Here is a 22,741-nt window from a genome sequence, read left to right on the forward strand (position 1 = left end):
TTAAAGTCTACACCTTCACCATCTAGGGCTGCTGAGAGTAAACAGCCCTGAGAGATAGCTTAACAGTTAAAGGAAGACAACATCGGCAAGCCGAGCCTTTTAGATGCTGCTTCCTCAAGAGCTGTGTGTCCATGAAATAGCAGCTTTTGTGAGGAAGCTACACCATGTTTCTGAAGCCCTCTCCATCACCAGAGCCCCTTTGTGGCTGTGGGCCAATGGCTTTGCACCCTGCTAGATCAAAGATGGAACCCCATTTAGCTCGTGCTTTCTTTTAGGATTTGCTCTTAAGAGCACAGAGCAATTTTAACTGCGAGGGGAAAAAAGCCGGATGTTGGATACCGACCTGCATAGTAGTGAGACTGCAGGGCCCATTCTACTAGTCCATTATGAAAAATACTGAGAGCATCTTTGTTAGAGCTGCAGTTGCAAGGCTTAAGCTTTACAGATAAAACGCAATAATTCTGGTAAAGATGAGTGTTTTTGGTATGTTGAATTGCAAGAATATATACTTTTTTATGGCGTTATCTGGATAAAACCAGAGTCCAATGAAATACAATATCTAAAGAATCAAAATAACGGCAACTAAAATCCTCTATTAGAAAGTGAGCTGCCAAATTGTGGAATAAATCAGAGCAACCGGGTCAATAGTGAACTCTTCTCTAGTTCCATGATAATAGACAACATTTTTCCATGATAACCAGTTCTGATAATCTCAGCTCTTTTTGTTCATTATTCCTACACAGTTCACATTTAAAAGATTTTTTCCGAATTCTGTTTTGACTCTGGGAACATTCATTTTCAAACTATTCGCAGAGCGTAAACCATACTAGGTGTGATATTTATACACTTAAACACATACATTAAAATGTAAAAGTGCAGGAAGAGATTTATGTGTAAAAACCACCAAAAGAAAAATCTGTAGACATGCAAGGATAAGAATTTAACAGCATCAAATAGAGAATAATATACATTATTTCAACATCCAGGCAAAAATGTTTAGAGAATCCAATATGTTCTTACATAGAACAAGAAAAAAATATATTCCTAAAAATATAATCAGCTTTTTCTGTTTGAAAAGTAATCACAAAGATTAATAATATACATGGTGAAGATTAGGGATCCTAATATGGATCTCTTAATTAACTCCTTTGGATAATGGAAGAAAAAAAAAAGAATTGTATTTGAGATGTTTGGCATCTTATCATCTACCACAAAGATAGTTTAAATAGAACAGAGATCATAGGCTCTAATTTGGAGCCCTGAGGAACTTTTATTGATACTGATAGAAAAGAGACGGATCTGATAAGATGAGTACTGTGTTATTTGAAAACTAGATGTTGATGATTTAGTTTGTTTATCAAAGCTGTGTGTTCAGTTGTGTTGAAAAGGAAAAGAGCATAACTTTAATGTTTTAATGACACATATACACTCTTCTAAAAACTCTACCAACATGTTTGAAATTCTTTACATACAGTTGTAGCCATTAGATTCCTAGGAATGTGAGGACTCTGTGCTTTGCAATGGGACATTGTGTCCATGTCTGTCCCCTACAGTAGTTGTCTCGATGACTAAATGCTTGAAAAAAACAAGTACCATTTGTTTGAGCTTGAATTTAAGCGGCTTAGCACACAATAGGCCATTACCGGATTAACATCAGCATGTGTTGTCATTGAGTGATTCATAATTTACTAATATTAGCACCTCTGTGCCTAAATGTTCCCTTACAGAACAAGTAGGAAGGCTTTACTCTGCTGATACTGATGAAAAGAAAGCATAATGACTCTTAAGAACTGTTATTAGATTTCAATGTAAATGCCCTTGAGTAAGTGTTTCTCAGTGAACAAAAATGTTCTTTAACAAACTACAAGATATGACTTTGTGCTAACAGTTTACTCTCCTGTGATTGGCAGTCTTTCTGCCTAAACCAATGTGGGAGCCCATGCAGGAAAATTTGTTCACAGGCAAATCTTATTCAGAAATCCTTAAAGTGACACACAGATTTCAACAGTGCCTTTCACTCTGGTTTGTTTACGGCTGCATGTTATCACTCTTTTACACCATGTCTTTGCTGGATATATTTTTAGCCCCATGGAACATGAACGCTCAAACTGTAGTTTGCCTTTCTACTGTCTTTCAACAGTGCCATAATGACTGGGGAGCCTGAAAAAACATAATGCATATTTGCTGAGCTGTGAAATAGCTTGTAAGTTTTTTTTCTTTATTTTGATAGGTAGGCTTGTAATTTTGGTTGGCAATACAAACTTAGGTTTATGCATCGTGACCGAAATATAATGCTTCTGTTCCATGTAGAGCAGTTTGAGGCTCTACCTTTGGGTTTTGTGCAGGGTGATTCCATGATATGTCATATTTGAGGGAAATCAGTGATGGCATGTTGCAGCTCTTACTGAACTCACATTTGAGATTTTCAGATAACCAACTTAATAGAAACTGCATACTTCTGAAGGCAGCTTTTTTTTTTAGGTTTGCTAACCAGGAAGCATTAAGGGAAGACGTCTTCCCTTAATGTTTGTTAAAGGGATAGGTTTAGGGAACCTATCAACAGGATAGGTTTATTCTAGGAAAGCAAGCTGCCATGACACTATTTGAGGTCATGGTGGTCTGTGTGGTGTGAAGGAAGATAATCAGTGCACAGGTTGTACAACTCTGTCATCAGTTTAATTCAGATCTCACATAAGACTTTCTGCACTGCTGAAGTAGTACTGACATTTAGAGGCAAAGAAAAAGCGAGATGCTTACAGTGAACTTCCCCTCAGTGGCACCTTGCGTTGTTGACGACCAGCAGTCCTAATGGTAGAAGACAGTGCTGGGCTGGGGGGGAGTAATGATTTTAGCTTTAAACTGAATTACCAATCGATCGGCCTGCAGATTAGAACTCAGCTTGCTGTAGACACGTGGAGTCGCTTTACAAACTGACCGCTACACACATTTGAGGAAATATATCTATATCCCAGTTTGGGCACTGCTTGTGCAGCGGCCTGTTAAGCGCAAAAAGCCTTGTGTTTATCATAGAGGTGACTGAGGGGTGTTTGTGCTGCATTAGGTTGTAAATATTAGTTGAGAATTAAACTTTTTCAGTGGCTAGAACTTTGTGATGGACTCAAGTGAGTAACTGAAAACTAACAGCAGGCCAAGCTTTGACGGAAATTGCATAAAATAACACAAAGCAAACGGCCGGAGGTTTCCCTGGATAGAGGGCCCGGTTTTAACTGTAGTGTTTTCACAGTCTTTTACTGAGGCCACTGGAGAACGTATTAGCACAAGTGTCATGTTCCAGGGAACACATGCTAGGCTGTGATTACTGGGCTCAAGCTGAACTGTAAAATCACTTGTCAGCAGTTGATTTGTTTCTGGAAAAAGCCTGGCCTCTTGATTGAATTAGTTTGGTGGTTTTCAGTGGGGAGCAAGAATGTGTCCAACTGTGTTACTCACTGACAGACAGCACTGATATTGTGACGTGTTGGTCATACTGTAAAACCAAGGGGAGTTTTGTTAAAGCTTATTTAAGAATTTATATTGGAAGAAGGCATTTAGAGTATTTTTTGTCAGCTTGTGTTAAATAAAGTGGACATTTTTCCTCCTGCAGTGTAAAAAACCCCGTCACATTTAGCTGTATAGATGGGAATTTGTATGCATGGAATGAGCTATAAGAGGCTCTTCAGGCATGGACTGTGCTGTTCTTTGTTGTCCAGTTCATGTTTACTGATAGGATCTGTGTGGTTACTCCATCATATTGAGGGTGAGATGGGGTCGTGCTGGTGCAATATTGTGTTCGCCCTGAGGTTGAAATAATTTTGTTTGCTGTAATAGCTGTAAAACACCTTATTTCCCACTGGACGTGCTTTCATACAAATACTTCTGTGCAGGGATTGAAATAAAAAATACAGAGCATTCAAACCACTCCAGCTGTAGTTAGAAACAAAAAAACTAATAATTCTGTAACTTTAGATTGCACCTGCTCTGTCTGATAATGAATGACTGATGGTTTTGCAGTGATTCAGCAGTTGTGCATGATATTTTGAGAGTAGGGGAAAAATTATTTTCTGTGGACTTGAAGAAAAACCTAGAAATGTATATTCATGTCTTTCACTGTGCGGCTGCTTGGTTTATTCACTGTGTGCCTGTGTGTGTGAGATCATGCAGACACTGGAGTCTTTTCACATCAGGATCAGCGTCCATGTAAGCTCTTAATTCTCTCGTCTTAAACAGTTATAGAAGAAATGTGCTGCTGGTGCAGAAAGAGAAATAAAAACACTGACTGCCTGGCATTTGCTCTGCCATGTAGCCATGTCTGTCTCTCAGCTCGATTCATTTTACAGAGAGCCTTTAGCTGCAAATCCACTCTGTTAATAAAAGCCTTAAAGCGCCACTTTTCTATGGCTTCACTGGGATTCTCCTCTGCCAGAACAAGCAAATCAAAGCAAGAATGTGACATTTTGTTTTGTTTTTGGAGCAGTTTTTTTTCTCTCAGTGCAAATCCTTGGATTTGTTCAAAATGTCCATTTGCAAAGCTTCTTCCAAGTTGGCGTACATGCCGTTGTTTGGCCTCTTGCATGGCAGCCGGCACTCTCATCTAGCTCGTCACATCATTTTAATTACAGAGCCTTCATTGTCTGCGCTGACCCATTTTAGCGTCAGCTGCACAGACCCTCCAATCACACTTAATTTCTTCTGGCATTTGACTCAATCGGCATTGCTGCAAACATGAGCTCTGAGTGCCCCTCTCTCCGCCCCCAACCCTCACCAGAAAGGAACTGGGAATAACAACAACAATCTCCGCTGCCTGCTCTCATTACGGCAGCCAGACCAACATGGAGTGAGCTCTTTAAGATTGATAACAGTGGCAGGGGACATTTCCTAGGATGTTAGTCAACGTTCTCCAAGGAGATTGGGAGCTGCTCTTAAACAATCTTTTAAACACAGTAAAATATGACTCACAGAGACAGAGCCCAGGGAGATTCACATCACTAATTGGCACTTGGACTTAACTTGATTGTGTTTTCTCTAATGAAGCTAATGAGATTTGGATCAATGTCCATGCTTGCAATGTGTAAATTAGCCAGATCTCTTAATATGATGTTTGTTGTTTATGACTCATCACTTTTTGATTTAGACACATGGATATCTGTAAGGTTGTCATTGCAGAACTCAGTGGTGTGTAGCATGATAAGTAATTTAGTTCATTATCTGTGGCAGTTAATGTGATCATCACTTGTGATGGTAAAGCTTCAGCGTAAAAAAACCCAACAGTTTTACAGCCAATAAAGAAGACAATACTGAACACATCAATGATTTTCTCAGTAAATGTATTTTGAAATCAGGGAATTGACATGTAATTCACACCATATTTCTGTAGCAACCCGAATGATCAACACAAATTAAGACATCATTTGTAACATATTCAATACATTGAATACATTTCATGAAGTGATTTTAATATTGTCCTGGTACCGACATTTTCAGTATGGAGATTTTTCTTCAGATTCTGGGACATTTTTATATTATAAACTTAATTTATTTCCAAAGATTTAATTGTATTCAAATCAGGTGAATGACTGAACCACTCCAGTAGCTTTTTTTCTTTTCTTCCTCTGCCACCCACAAAGAGTTTCAGGAGGAGTTTGCGATTATTCTCTTGGTGGAAATGCACCATGTTTAACCCTCATCAAGAATGCCCCAGTATATTTTTCCCTCAAACATGTTCTGTTGCTCAGTTGTAAATGCTGAAGTATGTTCTTAACATCGTTTATTTTGGTGTTTTCCACAAAACTGCAACAGAAACACATTTTGTGCATCATCCCAGTTTGTAAACAGCATCAAAACGCTGTATTGCAGGCACTGGCTTCCTTAGCCAATGCATAGCTGTCTCCACCAGAGGTTTCAAAGCATTCCTCAGTTCATCAAAAGTTGAGTTTGTGATTCAGGCATATTGAATTCATAGCTCTTCTGTAAAATAACTGATTACAATTTCCCCAAATGCCACATTTATAAGTATTCCTTCCAAGCATAAGAGGCTTGTTGCTCCAACGCCGGAATAAGACGCTGACGTCTCCTCTCATGGCTGGTAGTTGATGAGCTTTAGTGCCATGGCTGAAATATATAAATATATCTGTTCTAAGTGTTTACATTTGTCGCCGTCATGATTTTTAATGACACATCACATGAAAAAGCTTATTGACATGGGATTTTAATTGCATTTCTTATTTAATGGAAACAATGCAATTGCGACATTGTGTTTTTTCAACATTAGCAGAATATTGAAAAAACTTTTGCGTACATTTGCAATGGAAACACAGCTACTATTTACTAACATTACTCATCATTATCATGAAAAAACAGTTTTTGCTACTTCCAGGTTCCTCTGAAGCTCTCTGTAAGTAGCTATTCACTGGTTATTCTGCTATTTTGCTCCTCCGTGAGACATTTTGCAAGGAGCACCTGCTCATAGCTGGTTTATGATGAAATAATGGTCTTTCCCCTTCTGAGTTATGGATTCAACAGAGTGCAGTGTAACATAGGTTTATTTTATTTTTTTTGGTTTTGACTTGTTATCACGTTCAATATTTACTTTACCGACTGCATGTGAAGCCGACAAATAGGAAGACTACAATTAGCTAATTCCTGCTTTATTGTTAGGACTCTCTTTATTTTATCTGAAAAGTGTTTAACATGAGACATTGTCAGCTCCCTTTTCGAAACTGTACTCACGGAACCAGAAGAAGCAGGGTCTGCCCTGAATGTAGCCTTATCTTGTTCTAAATCAGAACAATTTTCTTAGTGTGTGCTTGAAGAGAGAGGGATATCTCTGGGACTTTAATTTATTATCTATAAGAAGACGAGGAACAGAGAAGCACTTCCAAGATAAGGCCATGGTAAGGTTAATTACCAGCCGAGTGGCTGACGTAACCCAGCCATGTCATGTCTCCAAGTTACACACAGCTGGGCAGTGAAGGAGTTGTAGCAGTTGTAGCAGATGTTTCTCTTTGGAGCCATACACTTTTTCTGTCTGAACATTTTGACAGAAACTATGTAAACCCTGGTTTTTAAGTCAGATGTAGTTCAGTGGGGCAGCTTCAGGCTAACATGGCACCAGAGGCCCGGGCGGGCTCGAACCACCTGCTTCAATAACGACAAACAGAGCTCATGGCGCCTCTACTCGTTGTTGCGTACCACAGTTAACACTTCTGCAGACTTCCCACTCTCTCTCCAGGGCATAGACTAATTAATGGATAACATTTGCAGCTGATTAGCAGCACTTCTTTCTGTAATTACATTCTCATACTAACCACTCATAAGAAAGGGCGTATAGAATAAAACCCACAATGCTCATTAAAATGTTCTCTTATTTAGATCTTAGTTTGTTACCATTGTTGTTTGGTGAATTTTCTGATGAGGAGTGTTTTGAACTTGCCGTCATCCACAGCTTTTAAGTGAGTTTGTAATAAATGCACAGAACTTTTATTAAAATGGCATTCTCAGTTGAATCTCATAAAGATGTAGCCTCGCCATAATTCTGTCCTCCCTGAGTTGTGCAGACTGTTTGCTCTCCTCACTCTTACAGAGGTGCATTGTGCTCCTGGGCCCAGCTGCTAGCCCATAATTCTTCATTCTATGTCCCATTGTTTCTACCTGTCAGCGCAGTCGTGTCTCAGAAGAAACAAAGTGGCTACCATTTTGCCAGCAGGCTATGTGTGGGCTGGGAGAGGCGGGAACATGTTGTGGAAACATGTTATTTCTTTCCAAACTGCAGGGTTTTAATAGCTTATCAGTTGCCTTAAATACTACCCAATCTTTACAGAGTGGGACGCACAAACTCTCTGTTGTTTCCCACACATTTATATGAGCCATGTAGGCACCGGAGTTAAAATTTTTATTGCAGAAATTATGCATGAGAATGATGAAAGTTAAATAAAAAGGAAACCCAGCTGTCACTGACCAACAGTGTACCCCTCCCACAATAAACACACCCTCCACCTCTTTATTTCCCTCTAGTATCTCTCCTCCCATAGGTTATTTGAAGTTAATAACCTGCCACTGCATCCTGATACTTGGCTTTGTGATGCAAACATATCCTTAATTGCCATCCCATAAGAGCTGAATAGCCAGAGCAGATTCTCATTACGCTGGCTTGAATTGGCCATGCCTCTCTCATGCTTCTCAACGAGTAACAATAACAGCAAAGTGGCAGAATGCGACTGTGCAGGTGGTGGAAAGGGTTAATGCAAATGTTCAAAATGTGACAGTTTGTGTGAGTGACAGACGTCTGTTGAGAGAATGGGGTTGCCCACTCAATCCACTGGAAGTCATTGACTGATTGTGTTTTCTTTTTCTTCTTATTTATAGTTCCAGAATAACAACAATTACATGAACATGGCGGAAGCGAATGGCGCCCTTCTCGCTGCTGGGGATGTGAGTACACTTTACTTTACTTTTGTCCAAATGTCCTTTAAAATATGTCTGTGCAATTAAATGTGTATTTTGATTTCACAGAAAACAACACGATCATCCAAAAATGTATATTACTCATATTAGTTGGCCTCATTCTGCCTTTTCTACATCAATGGGGGATTTTCTTCATGTAATTTTTGTACCAGTCAGAGATTTTATGGCCAATTTACTGTAATTGATTTCATACCTACCAATATAGATTTCAGCTGGTTCTAATTTCGTTTTAAGAAAAACAGAATTTCTACCCTGTAGACACATTTAAATTTGATCTGTTTTAAAGATAAACATTTTTAGCAAAATAGAGCAGTGATTTCTCAAAAACAACACAAAGTTACAGAGATGTCACTCTACATCAGCAAACTTCTATAACTTCTTCTATAACTGTTTAAGTAAAATCCTCCACTTACTGCAAGATGGTTTTGTAAATGAAGATAATCTAAGAAGAATAACAGCAAATCTCATTTACACCTCACCACACAGACTGTACCTCACTAACTTGTTTTTTTTTTTTCATTTGCAACCCTGAAAGTGTAAAGTGTAAACAATATGTACACAAAAATAAAATGCTTTGTCCAGCTTAATATTAAATAGAAAAAGAAAATCCTGATATATGTTGGACTATTAAACCATTAATACTATATATATATAAACAGCAATTACAGCAATGTAATACAACAAAGACGACTTATGCACATATATATATATATATATATATATATATATATATATATATATATATATATACTGTATATATACAAACATATATTCATATTCTAGGTGCAACAAATGTAAAAAATATATCAAATTTGAGCAAAATAACTGATTACTATTGTTTTTATAATTGATTAGCTATGCTATTAGCATATTTTACCCAACAATTACACATGTAGCAATTTGAATTCCAAACGTGACCACCAGTTGTTCACTACATCCTTGTAAAATGATAGAAGCATACTCCTGCATGTTCTTAAATACATACAGGCAATGAAAAGATGAGTCAGTCTCATCCTACATTTTGGTGTCAGAGGTAACTGTTTTGTGATTTCACTATAAATGCACCATGTATCTCCAGCTTTCTGAGATAATGCTGCATCTTCCAAACACCTGTTTCTTTTCCTCTTTGTTGAGCTATAATAAAGGAGCAAAAAGACATTCCCCAGTCATATCACAGAGCTCTAAGTAGCTCTATCTGTTGGCACTTACAAAAAGTGAAATGTCAGCAACAGGATTTTGCTTTAGAGTTGCAGGAATAATACCGTAACATTCTTCCAGTGATTCCTATGGAAGTCTGTTACTGCCTCTGTGAGCTGTAGTCAACCTAACAGTGAGCTAAATTTACCCATTTTATTCCCCCTCCACCCACTCTGGTGCCCTGTCATTAGAGACAAGAGTACCAAAAATACCCGTCGTCCTCTGTGGCTCAAACGGTTCAATCTCATTCAGAGATTGATCTGGCTTCAAAAACCACAGCAAAGCAGTATCACACTGCTCCAAAATACAGAGATAGATGTCATTGTTAACCTCATTGTTTTCATTCATGTCAACTGGGCAGCAGAAATGCAACTGTGACACACAAGACCAAGCAGCTACACACAGATACACACCCAGTGCAGAGCATGCGGCCTTGTCTTCATAGTGGCCTTCTCACAAAGCCACAGAGCATTAGAGAAGAAGTCTAATTTTCCCCCACATTTACGCTGACTGGGCATATCCTCTGTATCCACGGGCCGCGTGGGCCCGATGCAGTGGGGAACACATCGACACAGTATGCTTGGAGAGCGTTCAGCCCCCAGCTGTGAGGGCCCACTGCGGCGGTGAGGGGAAGAGGGGCTTTCAGGGGATCCTTGATACAAACAATCCAACTCATTTGCATTTAATCAAAAGGAACAACTGTTTCCAGTGTTAGGGCACAGATGGTATTGTGCATTTAAAAGAAAGAAAGAGGGAGACAAAGTCATAAACATAGATCATTATTCCTAACATTGAAGTTTTCTATTGTGTGCTGCTGTGTGAGCTTTTGCCTTAAATGTGACTGGATGTGCACTAAAAATGAAGGATCCTTTATTATTGCTCTATGATAAATAGAAATACTTTTACTGAATCAAATGGTATGATGAGATGTATATTTATGTTTTTAATGAAAAGGCCCTTAATTTAAAAAAAACAAAAAAACATATCATGTCCATAATTGACATAACGCTATCTTTGGCAAAAATCTTCAGACTGCACATTACATATTCCATCTGGCTATGATTCAGCTATTAATAAACACAATTTTGTAAAGTTTTAGTCTTCAGTATTTAGCTAATATCCGAAGTTTACTCGCACTGTAAAAAATAATTAAAATCCGAAAATTCTCTTGGGTGAGTTAGAATTTGCTAAATGCCAGAAAACATAGCAAGATATTTTTTAAAACATTTTGTGTGACTTACTTTGAATTCAAACTTTATTACATATTTGCTCAGAATCAGGGATTATTGTTTTTTTAAATTGCATGTGTTAGGTCAAAAGTTTTGAGTATAATTATAGTGTAAACAAGGCAAGCATCTTAAAATTGTTCTCAAGTATGAACCAGACTTGTTTAGCCCCATTGTTGGTTTCCAAATCCCTGACATCATCATCTGTGCTTTCCCTCATTGTTTAAAGAAATTTTAATCATTCTTCGTGTAAACTCTTGAGTTTGAAGGCATTAATGAATAAATCTCTGACACATTATTTCTCTCATTAAAGTGGCATTTAGCAAATGGAATTAGTTGACATAAAATGAGAAGTTTAATTTTATTTAACTTCAGACAGTGAGAAAACAGCGCGTATGTGTCTTTGTATTTGGTGTATGTAAACTTGTGGTTTCAACTGTAAAAACTGATAGAGACACACCCCAAAAGACTTTCAGCTACAGTATAATTGCAGTGGAAGGTAGTTCTGCCAAGTATTGACTCAGAGGGGCTGAATACAAATGCTGCACACTAAGTTAAATAGAAACCTGTTTATTCTCATCTGCTGTTTGCACAGTGTGTATAGTAAATCTCATGCTGTATATATTGCTCTGACAAGAAGCTTCTACTTCAGAACAGCAGCCCTTTATTTGCTGTGTTTGGATGGCCGGTGTATCATTTACCTTATGCACTTAGAGGATGAGATAAGATGACCTTGGTGTGCCTGGTAAAGCTCACATCGTAGCAGGGAGAGGTTGACTGCCTCCCTCAGGGAAAAGGGATACTGTACACTGCGATTGTATTCCACTCAGATGCATCACTTTACTCTTGCAATCAAATTAGAGTCATGTAATGAGCTATAAATATGTAGAAATGGACTATAAATGTTCCAAATTTGAAATAATGCTGATTAGGGGTGCCATGCCTGATGTTGTCATTTGAGTAGCTCCACTCTGCCTGTCTAGATATTCGAAACTGGATCTTCAACCCCGCCTGTATTGATTCCGAGGCCTATTATAGGCAGTAATTGCATGCTGCTGCCTTTAACAAGTCTTGGTTATTGCATCTGTGAATTGGATTACTACGTTTATTGAGGGACTGGGACTATTGCCTGAAAAGCCTTTTCTTGCTCTTTGTCCTGTTATTGAAAAAGGTATCATGGCATCACCGTGATAAAACACTGGAAAGGCGTTATTAACTGTTTCTCCCATCTGTTTTCTTCTGATTTTTTATGTTTCATTAAGTTTATAACAAGTAATATTAAAGGGGATGTTTTATGCAAAATTAATATTTTGCAAATTTTTTTTATACTTTCATTTGAGTCTCAATTTGAGTCGGATTTTATAAAATATCCTAGCCGTTTTTTAGCAAAAAAGTTACTTTTTTTGATGTCTGGAAAATTAGCTGTTTCAAAAACCTATCAACTGTTAAGTCACAGCCGACAGGCACTGTGCTGTTACCTAGCAACCCCAGGGAAGACCAGCCCATCACCTACCAAGCTGAGCTCCATAACATTTGGTCAGCTGGTTTTACCGCTTTTTGCCCTGTGCAGTGGCTACTGGAAAACACAAGTGTTTTGCTGTTGATTAACCATACAGAAACCACCCTGCATTCTTGTTGGTTGTACATGAGGCTTTACTAATGCTTTTCAAAGATGTACAATTGCATATTTGCGCATTTGTTTGCAGCCATTTTCATGTGCAAGTGTAGACATTGAGTTGGGGCCAGCAGCAGCTTATTTGGATCTGAAGTGACAGTCTAACAGCAGACATTCATAATGTGGAAACACCCTGAACAACTGCTATCACAGAAACTGACTAATAAAATAACAAAGTGTTTTTGTAAAGAAACCTAAAACTGAAATTATTGATGTTTCAAGTGAAATAGTGTTACTAAGCCAAAATGATGTGAAGCAAAGTCTTTGTAACTGTAGAACATTTTTGTTGAGGTAAAAGTAATTTGCTGGTCGGACTTTTGCTCTACATTTCTTATTTATTCGCAGTGTTTTAGTTTGAAATACAAATATTTGGGTGACACCGAAATGTATATATTTTTTCATTTGTTTACATTTTACTGAGGTACATCCATTTAATCCCAGAGACAAATGTATCTGTAGGTAAAAATATTGAAAAAAGAATTCAGACAAAAACATATATAAAATGTTAACAAGTGAACTTCAGCATTTAGCTCAAGTTAACACTCTAACATGCTACTTATAACTAAATCTGTTTTTACAACAGGTCTTTAAAGAGATAAATCTTGCATATTTTGTCATACAGTATCTTTGTTGGTTATGCTGACACAGACACGGTTACCACCAAGGATAGACAAGTGGGTATTTCCCACACAACTGTTTAGGATGCTCCCACAGGGGTAAATCAGGCCTCTCTGTTACATGCCCTGCTCTGCCCTCATACAACCGAACTCTGGCTGGCGGTGGAGGCACGCACACACATCCACATGCACACTACTACTCTCTCTGTTGTGTTCCCTCTTGCCCACCCCTTAACATGTACATGCATGCACACCCAAAAGCCAGCATCTGACTTGGCACTTAGCTGGGCTGAGCCTTTCAGAACAATTTAAATGGATAATCAGGCTGGTGATGCAAAGAAAGTGGATTGTGCATCTCTTAATCTCCAAACAGAGCTCCCTAAGCTGCTCCTGGTGCAGAATTAGACTGGCTTTATGCGAAATGACACCAGACAGTGTGTGACACTGTAACACTCTGTGGGTTCCAGTAAAATCTGGCACCTCTACCCTGGGGAGAAGGCTTTCTCAACACAGACAGCTGACATCTTCCATAACCCCCATATGAGACACAAACTCCATGTCTCTATTATCGGTGCCCCTGGTGTAGATGTTAATTTGCATCATCATTAGCAATGAGAGGAGGAGCACACAAGCACGGTCTTTGATACTGATCTTGCTCCGTCCACCCTCCCCCACAGTAATATTTTGTTTCCCTCTGTCCTTCTCCATCGTCTTCCTCTGTGTTTTAGAAGACAGTAAACACTAGCAGTCTTCTACACTGACTAAGTATCTGTGTTATACTTAAAGGTCGCTGTCATGCTTGTGTTGTTCTCTTTCAAAAGTGGCTTCGACCTCAGCCAACTTTCATCTTTGACATTTGTTTAAAATCTCATGGTTAAGTTCATAACTTTATAGCACAGCTCTCCATATACTATCCATTATCATATCCATTCTAATTTATCTTATGCAATGTAACTCTGCAGGAAATCCTAGTTCATTAATAGCACATGTGAGCAATGTTTTACCAAATACTTTTGTACTCTTTCTTCAGGAGTTTATTTACTTTTACTTGAGTGAAAATATGTTGAAATGGTATTTCTCTTTCTTGCCATTTCATACAAAAATTGAGTGCAATTTTTGGATACTCTATGCATCTCTGCCCCACACACACCTTCCCCAAAATGGTAGCAGCATCATGTTGTGGGGATGCTTTCCTTCAGAGTTGATGGGAAGATGGGTGGAGCTAAACACAGGGAAGAAAACCTGTTAGGAACTGAAAATTGCTTGTGACTGGGCCAGAGGTTCACCTTCCAGCAGGACAAAAAGTATAATCACACAGTGAGAGCTACAATGGAATGGCTGGATGGTTGCATATTTGATTCCAATTGGTTAAAATCCAGACCAAAATCCATATAAGAATTTATAGAAAAGAATGAAAATTGATATTCATGCAATGAATGGTTAAAAAAAAATTCAGTCTATGTATGTTAGAAAGATATAGTACAAAAGAATATGGTTTAGTTCTAAGTTTATATAAAAATACAGTCATAGTTTCATATCTGGCTGCTGAGCACTCAGCGAGACTGACAGAAAGCATGCAGTTTTCTCCTGGAGTTATTGGAGTGGTGTTCAGCTGTCTTCATATTGCTGCATGATATGATCCAGATGAGGCTGGAACCAGATCCAAAGACTGACCCTGCTCCATGTGGGAAGCTGAAAATGTTGAACAAAAACTAAAGATGGGTGATTTCTGATGTTTTCCATTTGCTACTGGAAATTTTTCCCATGATTCAAGACATTTTGGTTTGGTTTGGTTTAGACTTAAAACATTTGCTAATGTGCATTCTGCTGAACACCTGCTGTAAGCTACAATCAGTTTTCTCTTTCTTGTAATCGACTAAAAAGAAACTATGCAAGAACAAAGCACTGACAGTATTAACTCCATATTGAAAGTGTTTATTATTGATAAGGACCTAACATTTTCTGTGCTACCAAAAATCACTATGAATTTGAATCTGGCTTCCTGTGGAAAGAGAACTAATTCTTTAGCCCAGAGGGAAGAATATAAAGTGGCATACAAACAGTCATGGAACAGGGGGAGACACTGAAAAGGGAAGCATAACACTCTTATTAGCTCTGCCTTCTTCAGTTTTTGTAAAGACAGCTGCCCTGAGTAGACAATGAATTAGTTTCAAGTGTCAATGTGCTAAAGCAAGCCAGGGGAACATTAATACTCCCTAATCAAGGTCTGTGTTGGCATATTCCCTTTCTTGTTTCCCTTCTGTTATTCCACCCCTTACCAGACAAAGAAAGGACTGGATTGTTCAAGTTATGTCTGCTGACTAATGTTAAAGTGTTTAATACACCTCGTGTTTTTGAGTGAAAAACCTTTATATATGCACGGGTTTGAGCTTTATTTGCATTTACATAATTGCTAAACCTGCAATGCATAATAAAGTACTTGGATTTAAACGCCATCAAGGCTTAGAAAAATGTAATAAATTCTTTTGAGAGTTGCATTCAGGTGTGTGTAAAGGTGAGTCAACAGATAAATGGATGTGCAAATAGCTGTAATCCAAGATTATTTTGTTGGCCAAATGGTTTCACACCTGAATTCCTCTGAAATTTAAATATATGATGAGTAGTGAAGACAGCTTATCTCACAACGAGGAGATAAAAGTGACCAAGAGTCAAGAAGCTCTTGAAGTTTTCCTTTCAAAGTCTGAAATCAAGAAATGTGTAAAAAATAAAATAAAAATTAGCAAACACAGCACACTTGAGAACAAAAATGATAACATTATCTGGAACACTGAAAGTGGACCTCAGTGCATAAAGCAGTGGTACTCCAAGGAAAAGGAAACAGAAAAGTCTATAGTTCAGTTTATGTTCATATAGTAGAGCCTTCCAAGTTAATTCAACCAATGAGCACAAAGAAGTTAAGTGAAATGCTGCCTGTGTGCAGCTGTTTAGAGACTTAAAAAACAGCCACCCTGTTGAGGGATTTAAAAGTCTCCCTTTATTCCAGAGCAGTGGAAAATGGACATAGTGACAAGAAATTTACTTAGAAATTAAATCTGGCACCATTTAGATTGAGGTATTTCTCTGCTCCTGTTCTTTCTAGCATTATTCTGATGTACACAGCCATCAACTCTCCCTTGTCACCAAATTGTGATAGTAAGCAATGCAGATGTTTTTCAAACTTATATGTGTGTCTACAGTCATTTTCTAACAACATTTTGTTTGTCCATAAACCCCCCCTCACGCTAATACTGCTTGTAGTTATTTGAAAGTTAGCTGTCATCTACAGTCAAACATTCACTCCTTAATTTAGCTCAAACGTAAAAAAAAAAAAAAGAAATCTGCTACAACTATATATCAGTAATTCCTGAGCAAAAGAACCACTCAAAATGAATTTATGTTTCATACTACCATGGTTATAATGTGACTGCTAAATATGATGTTACAAGCTATCTAATTAGAAGATTCAGAGCTTTTATTCTTTATAAATATATTCTACAGTAGATACAGTTCAGTATTTTAACACATTTAAGCTAAAATAGATTTTAGCACAATGCAGCATAATGTTCCAAGTATTAGCATAGAAAACCATGTCAGTTTTAATAGGTGATGCGGTATGTGTGACTCAGCAGCAGAAATGCCTAGAACTTCAGGTCACATGCCGTGCAATAATGTGGTCCCACACTGTGGTCATTGTGGGAAAATGAATATTTTGGCCTTGCACAGAGTAGCTTAATGCAATATTGCAGATGAAAACAAGACCCAAGTTGGTGAACAGCCCCATCTCCAAGAAGGCACATAAGCAAATTAAGCGTGACCAAAAGCTTTAATTCGAAAGGCAGAAGGATTAGGCTGTTTGATGAGCAGATTCAAGGGTGCAGGCGAGGGGGAACAAAAAGAAATACTTCTGGCCAGGCGTAATAATCTTTGAAAATGTTCTTTAAACCCATCTCCCTGTGACGTGCATTTTTCCTGCACTTCAACCCAACATCTTCCATCCCCAAGATTAAGGGCTTTTATCATGTATCCTCTCTTTTCTCAGTGATTGCTGCTTGATATTTCTGCTTTTGACGTCCTCCTCCGCATTTGCCTTTCACATTTTTTTCTTCCCCCCTCAAAGTGGACTTCAGTAGGTTTAGGAAATGTTAAATCTAACCACTCTTAGAGGCAAGTGTGTTACCACTCTACTAAAACACTCTCCGCTTAAGCAGAGCTGTTTCATTTAATCCCTAAAGGTGTACTTCCGGCAAATTTGATAAGACCCACCACAGCAAACGCTTCACTGCATTTTACTGTTTTATGATTTTCTTGTGTTTTCTTTTCTTTTGCAGACTTTTCATACGCCCAGCTTGGGGGATGAGGAGTTTGAGATCCCTCCCATCACACCTCCACCTGAAACTGAGTCCAGTCTCGGACCTGAAGTGAACTCGCCCTTTCCAGCGATGCCAGAGCCCCCACCTCAACACAGAGGTCCAATAATTCCTCAGTTTCCCCCACAGAGTCTGGAGCTGCCCTCAATTACCATCTCACGCAACATGATGGACCAAGAAGGGGTGTCTGTCAACAACGGCCAGCATGTGGTGAGCACTGCTATAAATTAAGTTAGTTGGGTTTTTTTTCAATAATAAAATTAGAAAATTCTAATGTCCCTAAATGAAATCCAGAGATTCTATGTAAATGAATCTCAGTATACAGCTTGTCTATGAAGGCAGGGGTTTGCTAGAGAACAATAGAGATAAAACAACAATATGTAGGAAATGAAGTTGTGGAGAAGTTACAAGCAGACTTGAGTTTTAAAACTACAACCCAAGCCTTGTGCATCTAAACAGATTGATCTGAAAATAGAAAGAACATAGCACATCTGCAGACCTATTAAAACATTGCTGTCAGGTTTGGTGGACATCCATGACCAGGAAATCTCAGCAATAATCATGAGGCCTATGGTAGCTTTGAATGAGTTTGTGGAACTTTGGAGATCCACAGCTAAGGAGGGAAAATTTGTTAAAAGAACATTATTTGTGCACTTTACAAATACAGCTGTGGTGTCAAGAAGTGTCAAGTAGAAATACATTAAAGATGTTTTGTTGCTCCGTATGATGGGAACAAAATCAAATATTTTAGTATATGCCCAACATGCAATGTTGAAGGAAGAGGGTAATTCGCAAAAAAACAAACAACAAAAAACATGAAGGTTCTAAAGGGTTAGTGACTGGTTTAGAGAGACTGACCTCAAAGCAGGGCAGCAAATCTAAGCGTACAGCAAGAGCGCTATTATGGTTTAGGTAAAGGTGTTTTTGTCGAACTGGTCCAATGAAAGTCCAGACCTACACCCAAAAAATGACAAACATTTACAGCAAAGCTGAAAGATGTTCTCCAAAGAAACTTGCAGCCTTAGTTGTAGAGGAATGAGGGCAGTGAAAACATAAGCACAGCACACTTTTCAGACTTTTACTGTCAGAAAATCTTTAAAAGACAATTATCATTTTCCCTCTATTTCACAGTTCTGCTCCGGTTTGTTTGTCGGTCATAAAATCTCAATGAAATATATTTGCTGTTGTAAAGTTGTGATGTGACAAAACACAAAATGTTTAAGAGATGTGTACTGCAAAAACCCAAACTCAGTTTGAAATGTCTGTAGTTTGTCACAGAAGCATCCTGTATTTGCAGCAGCTGCTCCAGATGAGATTTTTGATGAGATATGGAAAATGAAAAATTATGATTTAGATGGGTATAGTTCTGTAAACCACTGTTTTAGGTAATATAATGTCACCTTCACAGCTTTTTGTACACATCTTGTTGTCAGCACATCTGGCACAGCATCTGCCCTTGTTTACAACACAGGATCTATGTAATCACTCTGAGTAAATGTCATGATATTATGTTACTGCGAAGATTCAAAACACAAAACAAAAAACAAGAAAAATTACCATGAGTGTAGATGACCCCTCCCACTGCAGGATGAACAGATGTGAAGAGATCACAGGTGTTGGAGTACAAAACACATTCATCTCTGCTAGGACAGTGAAAATGGCACACAAAACTACCACTGTTTCTCATACTTATTCATGTTTTTTTTTCAGAAGCTTCTTTTGCCAGAGTGAAAGCTAATACATACTGTTAGTCAAAAATATTTAGTATTAGTTTTGTTTCTGTAATCTACAGGTTGTAACTAATGAACTTACCTGCCGTTTAGCCTAATCCCTTTTTTTGCATTGTATTAAAAGTACAACTTCACTAAATTATGTTAATGTTCATAGACAATCATTATAACTTCCCTATAAATCTAAAGTGAGAACCATTCACACATAAGTTTGATTAGGGTCATATTTAATTAGTAGCATGAATAATCACACTCAATAAAATCAGATTTCAGTAACAACTCAGAGCATCAAGACCTGCAGTGTGAACGTAGCCTAAGAATTAATTGGAGATGTTAGATTTTTGATCAGATGCAGACTTGGAAAAACCCACAAGTAACTATTATGAATGAAGATTAATCCCATCTTTTCATAAAAATGTATTTTGGGGACATCAGGGAGACTCTTGAGCTCCACAAATACACCAACAATAACAGCTTCTTTTTTTTTTTTTACTTTAGGCATAATGACTGTTTGCAATGTCACACCTACACTCAATATGTTATAGGTGCATGTCTGAAAACCAGTGGAATTTAGTAATTGTTGAGACTTTTAACTTCTGTTAGTGATACAAAACTTTAGCAATGTGTTCTTCTCCATTTCATGCTTTAAGCACAAATTGAACATTTTTATAAATAGAGATCCTACAGTGCTCTACAGTATATGTGTCACTGGTTTAATGAGAAACAAACTGTCAGAAGTGCTAATGAATTATTTAAACCTCCAGCCTTCATTACATTCTGTATGCATGGAGGTTATATTGCCAACTGAACTCTTGGCTGTTTAAAGAGCTCTGACTGTACCAGTCAGAGTTCAGACTTCTATGGGAATTTTTGTATCAACAATCTGGAGCTTGGAAAATTTGATTTCCGAGCACCAAGTGAACACACCACTGTTTATCACTGTCATTTCCACAATCGTCCAAAATTACTAGTAATAATTATTTATTTCAAAGCTTCCTTGATTTCTAAATTCAACAAAATAAGATTATTAATCTCAATGGATGAATGAGGAACCTTCAATGTTCAAGACTCCTCATGGTTTGAAATGCTCTGTAAGATACTGATTGCTTTTGTAAAATCTGTGATCCTATGAGACCAAACTAAGTGACCTGCTAAGACACAATGCTTTAGGTTAAAGCTCACATCCACACTGTCTGCTCTTCATTAGAACATACTGATGATCAAATTTGGAACTACAGATTAAAATAATCTTGTTCTTCATGTAGATATCGTGCTGCATATTGTGAGATTGTCATCTGAGGGTGGAAATGCATTTTCAAATGCCACAATTGTAGAAGCACTGAGGAGGAAAAATGGAAATGTCACTGGCTGACTAGTTGTCTTACAGACCTATTACAGAAATGGAAAATTCATTTAGGAGAGAAGAAATAAAAGAACAAAAGCGTGAATGAGGACACAATGATACCGGTGCCGCATTTACTTTGCGAGCCACAAATCACATTGCATCAAACCAAGCAGTCATTATCATTAGAACTGTATGAATAAGTGAAATGTGTGTTAGAAGAGCTGCTCTCACACTCCCTGCTCTCAGATATTTATTTACATTCCATATGGGAAGAGGCTATAAAATTTTTACCACTCTTTTTCTTGCTTCTATTCATCTGGCATATAAAATAATTGCAGCTTTTAAAATATCTCTGCCGCATATAGTAAGTTAGCCCCAGAAGGGTTTTTGCCTAAGGAATTTTCATTTCATGGTCAGTTAAGCTTTCTGCATCTGGAAGAAACGGAATCTCGACACAATTACATTCCTGACTGTTCTGCCGACTTGCTGGAGGATTAGATTTGATTCTCAAACATTATTCCTCTTTAACACCATTTGCATGGCTCATGTCTCTGATTGTGCAGAGACTCTATTAAAATCTGAGGGGAGAATATGGGTCTGTGCTCCCTGCCTACCGGCATTGTCGCCGGCACACTGCTCACTTGTTATCAGTCATCGCACATTGTAGCCCAGCAAGGCTTGTAGTGGCCCTTCATTTTTCCTGCAAATGGGATTGATCCCCAAAAGTCTTATGATGGTGTCTATAGCAACTCTTTTCATCTTTGGCTTTATCACTGCTTTTGCTTTGAAAGCAAAGCACAACTCCTAAATGAGATAAGTAACAGCGTCGTTTTTAGGGGCTTCCATATACAGAGACAATGATTTACGCAGGCCCTAGGAGAGGTGTTTTGTCATTTTGTCAGCACACTGATAAAGGAATGACAACCTTATATACATGATTACATTCTGTATTATTTGTTGTGGCTGCAGGGGCAAACAAATAAACTGTGCACTATTGCAATTACATTTTTCATCAAGCCTCCATGCTCATATTTTCCAACACTTATTTTGCTTTCTCTGTGTTGGCTTACTGGTGCTGACTACTTTCGGTGTGAAAGTCTCTTTCTTATCACAACTTAATGAGAAACCCATTCAGTGAATATACCTGGGCTGTTTTCAAAAGCTTCTTCCATGCCAGTGCATTGCCAAGTGTTGTGCTAATTCCTCTCCCCTTAATGTTGAGCGTATGTCTTGTAAATTGGCCACAGATGCTGGGCTCGTACGAAAAAGAAATGCATTTTCTCAGCTGCAGTGTGCCTAGCAAGCCCTGAATCTGAAGTCATTATTTATTTAATCTGCTCTCTTAACAAGCTTCTGACTCTCATTTTTGTCTCGCAGCATGTGTCCTCCTGATTTGTGATTGAGTCTCAATAGTGCCAAATAGTACTGGAGTTAGAGCTGCCAGTATTGCTTTATTCACAATTTTGTCTCGATTTTTTTTCCTCCCTGCTGCACAGCGAGGGTCTGTGGGTTCCATTTCAAAAAACACCTGGTGCCTTCACCACATTTTAGGGTTTTCTTGACACATGTAAGCGTGTTCTGAAATGGGCTGCGTGTCCTCTGTGATTGGATCCGAAGCCTACAGTAGTCAACTGGTTGGATTGGATGTTAAAATCAATATTCAGGGGATCCGAGCCCCGCTGTCTCATCACATTTACCACCATGGGGTGACGCATTATGTATTTTTCATTTTATTCATAACTAGCTGTTTCACATGCCATTAGCTTTACAGCCGCAGATACGCTAATATTTAAGAGCAGTGAGTTTTAGTCATGCACGTCATGTAAGAAAACAGAGAAGCTAAAGAGCTACTGAAAAGAGTGCAATTAATGATTTTTTTAGTACAGATTTATCAAAGTATCAGTATCACTTTTGCAGTCAAAAATATGCTTAAAAAATATGGTTAAAAAAGTTAGTTAGCAGAATAAAATATATATAAATTTTTTTACCCCTCCAGGGGGTCTTTTGTGGGCTCTAGTGTCCCTTATGTGATAGTAGGCTGACAGGAAACTTGGAAAGAGAGGGGGGAAGACATGTAGCAAATGTCGTCAGGTCTGGGAGTCGAACCCGCGACGGCTGCGTCGA

At 38.2% G+C, this 22,741-nt stretch overlaps 1 protein-coding gene across 1 annotated transcript in view; it reads left to right on the forward strand.

The window, feature by feature from the left end:
* The window catches only part of tox3 (TOX high mobility group box family member 3), a 57,409-nt gene that overhangs the window by 20,111 nt on the left and 14,557 nt on the right, over positions 1-22,741 (forward strand). Inside the window, exons 2-3 of the mRNA XM_028015611.1 lie at positions 8,362-8,427; positions 17,504-17,752. Of these exons, the coding sequence (XP_027871412.1) occupies positions 8,362-8,427; positions 17,504-17,752 (315 nt within the window). The remainder of the gene's footprint in view (positions 1-8,361; positions 8,428-17,503; positions 17,753-22,741) is intronic.

The sequence above is a fragment of the Xiphophorus couchianus genome, chromosome 4 (assembly GCF_001444195.1).
Source record: "Xiphophorus couchianus chromosome 4, X_couchianus-1.0, whole genome shotgun sequence".
Classification (NCBI taxonomy): Eukaryota; Metazoa; Chordata; class Actinopteri; order Cyprinodontiformes; family Poeciliidae; genus Xiphophorus; species Xiphophorus couchianus.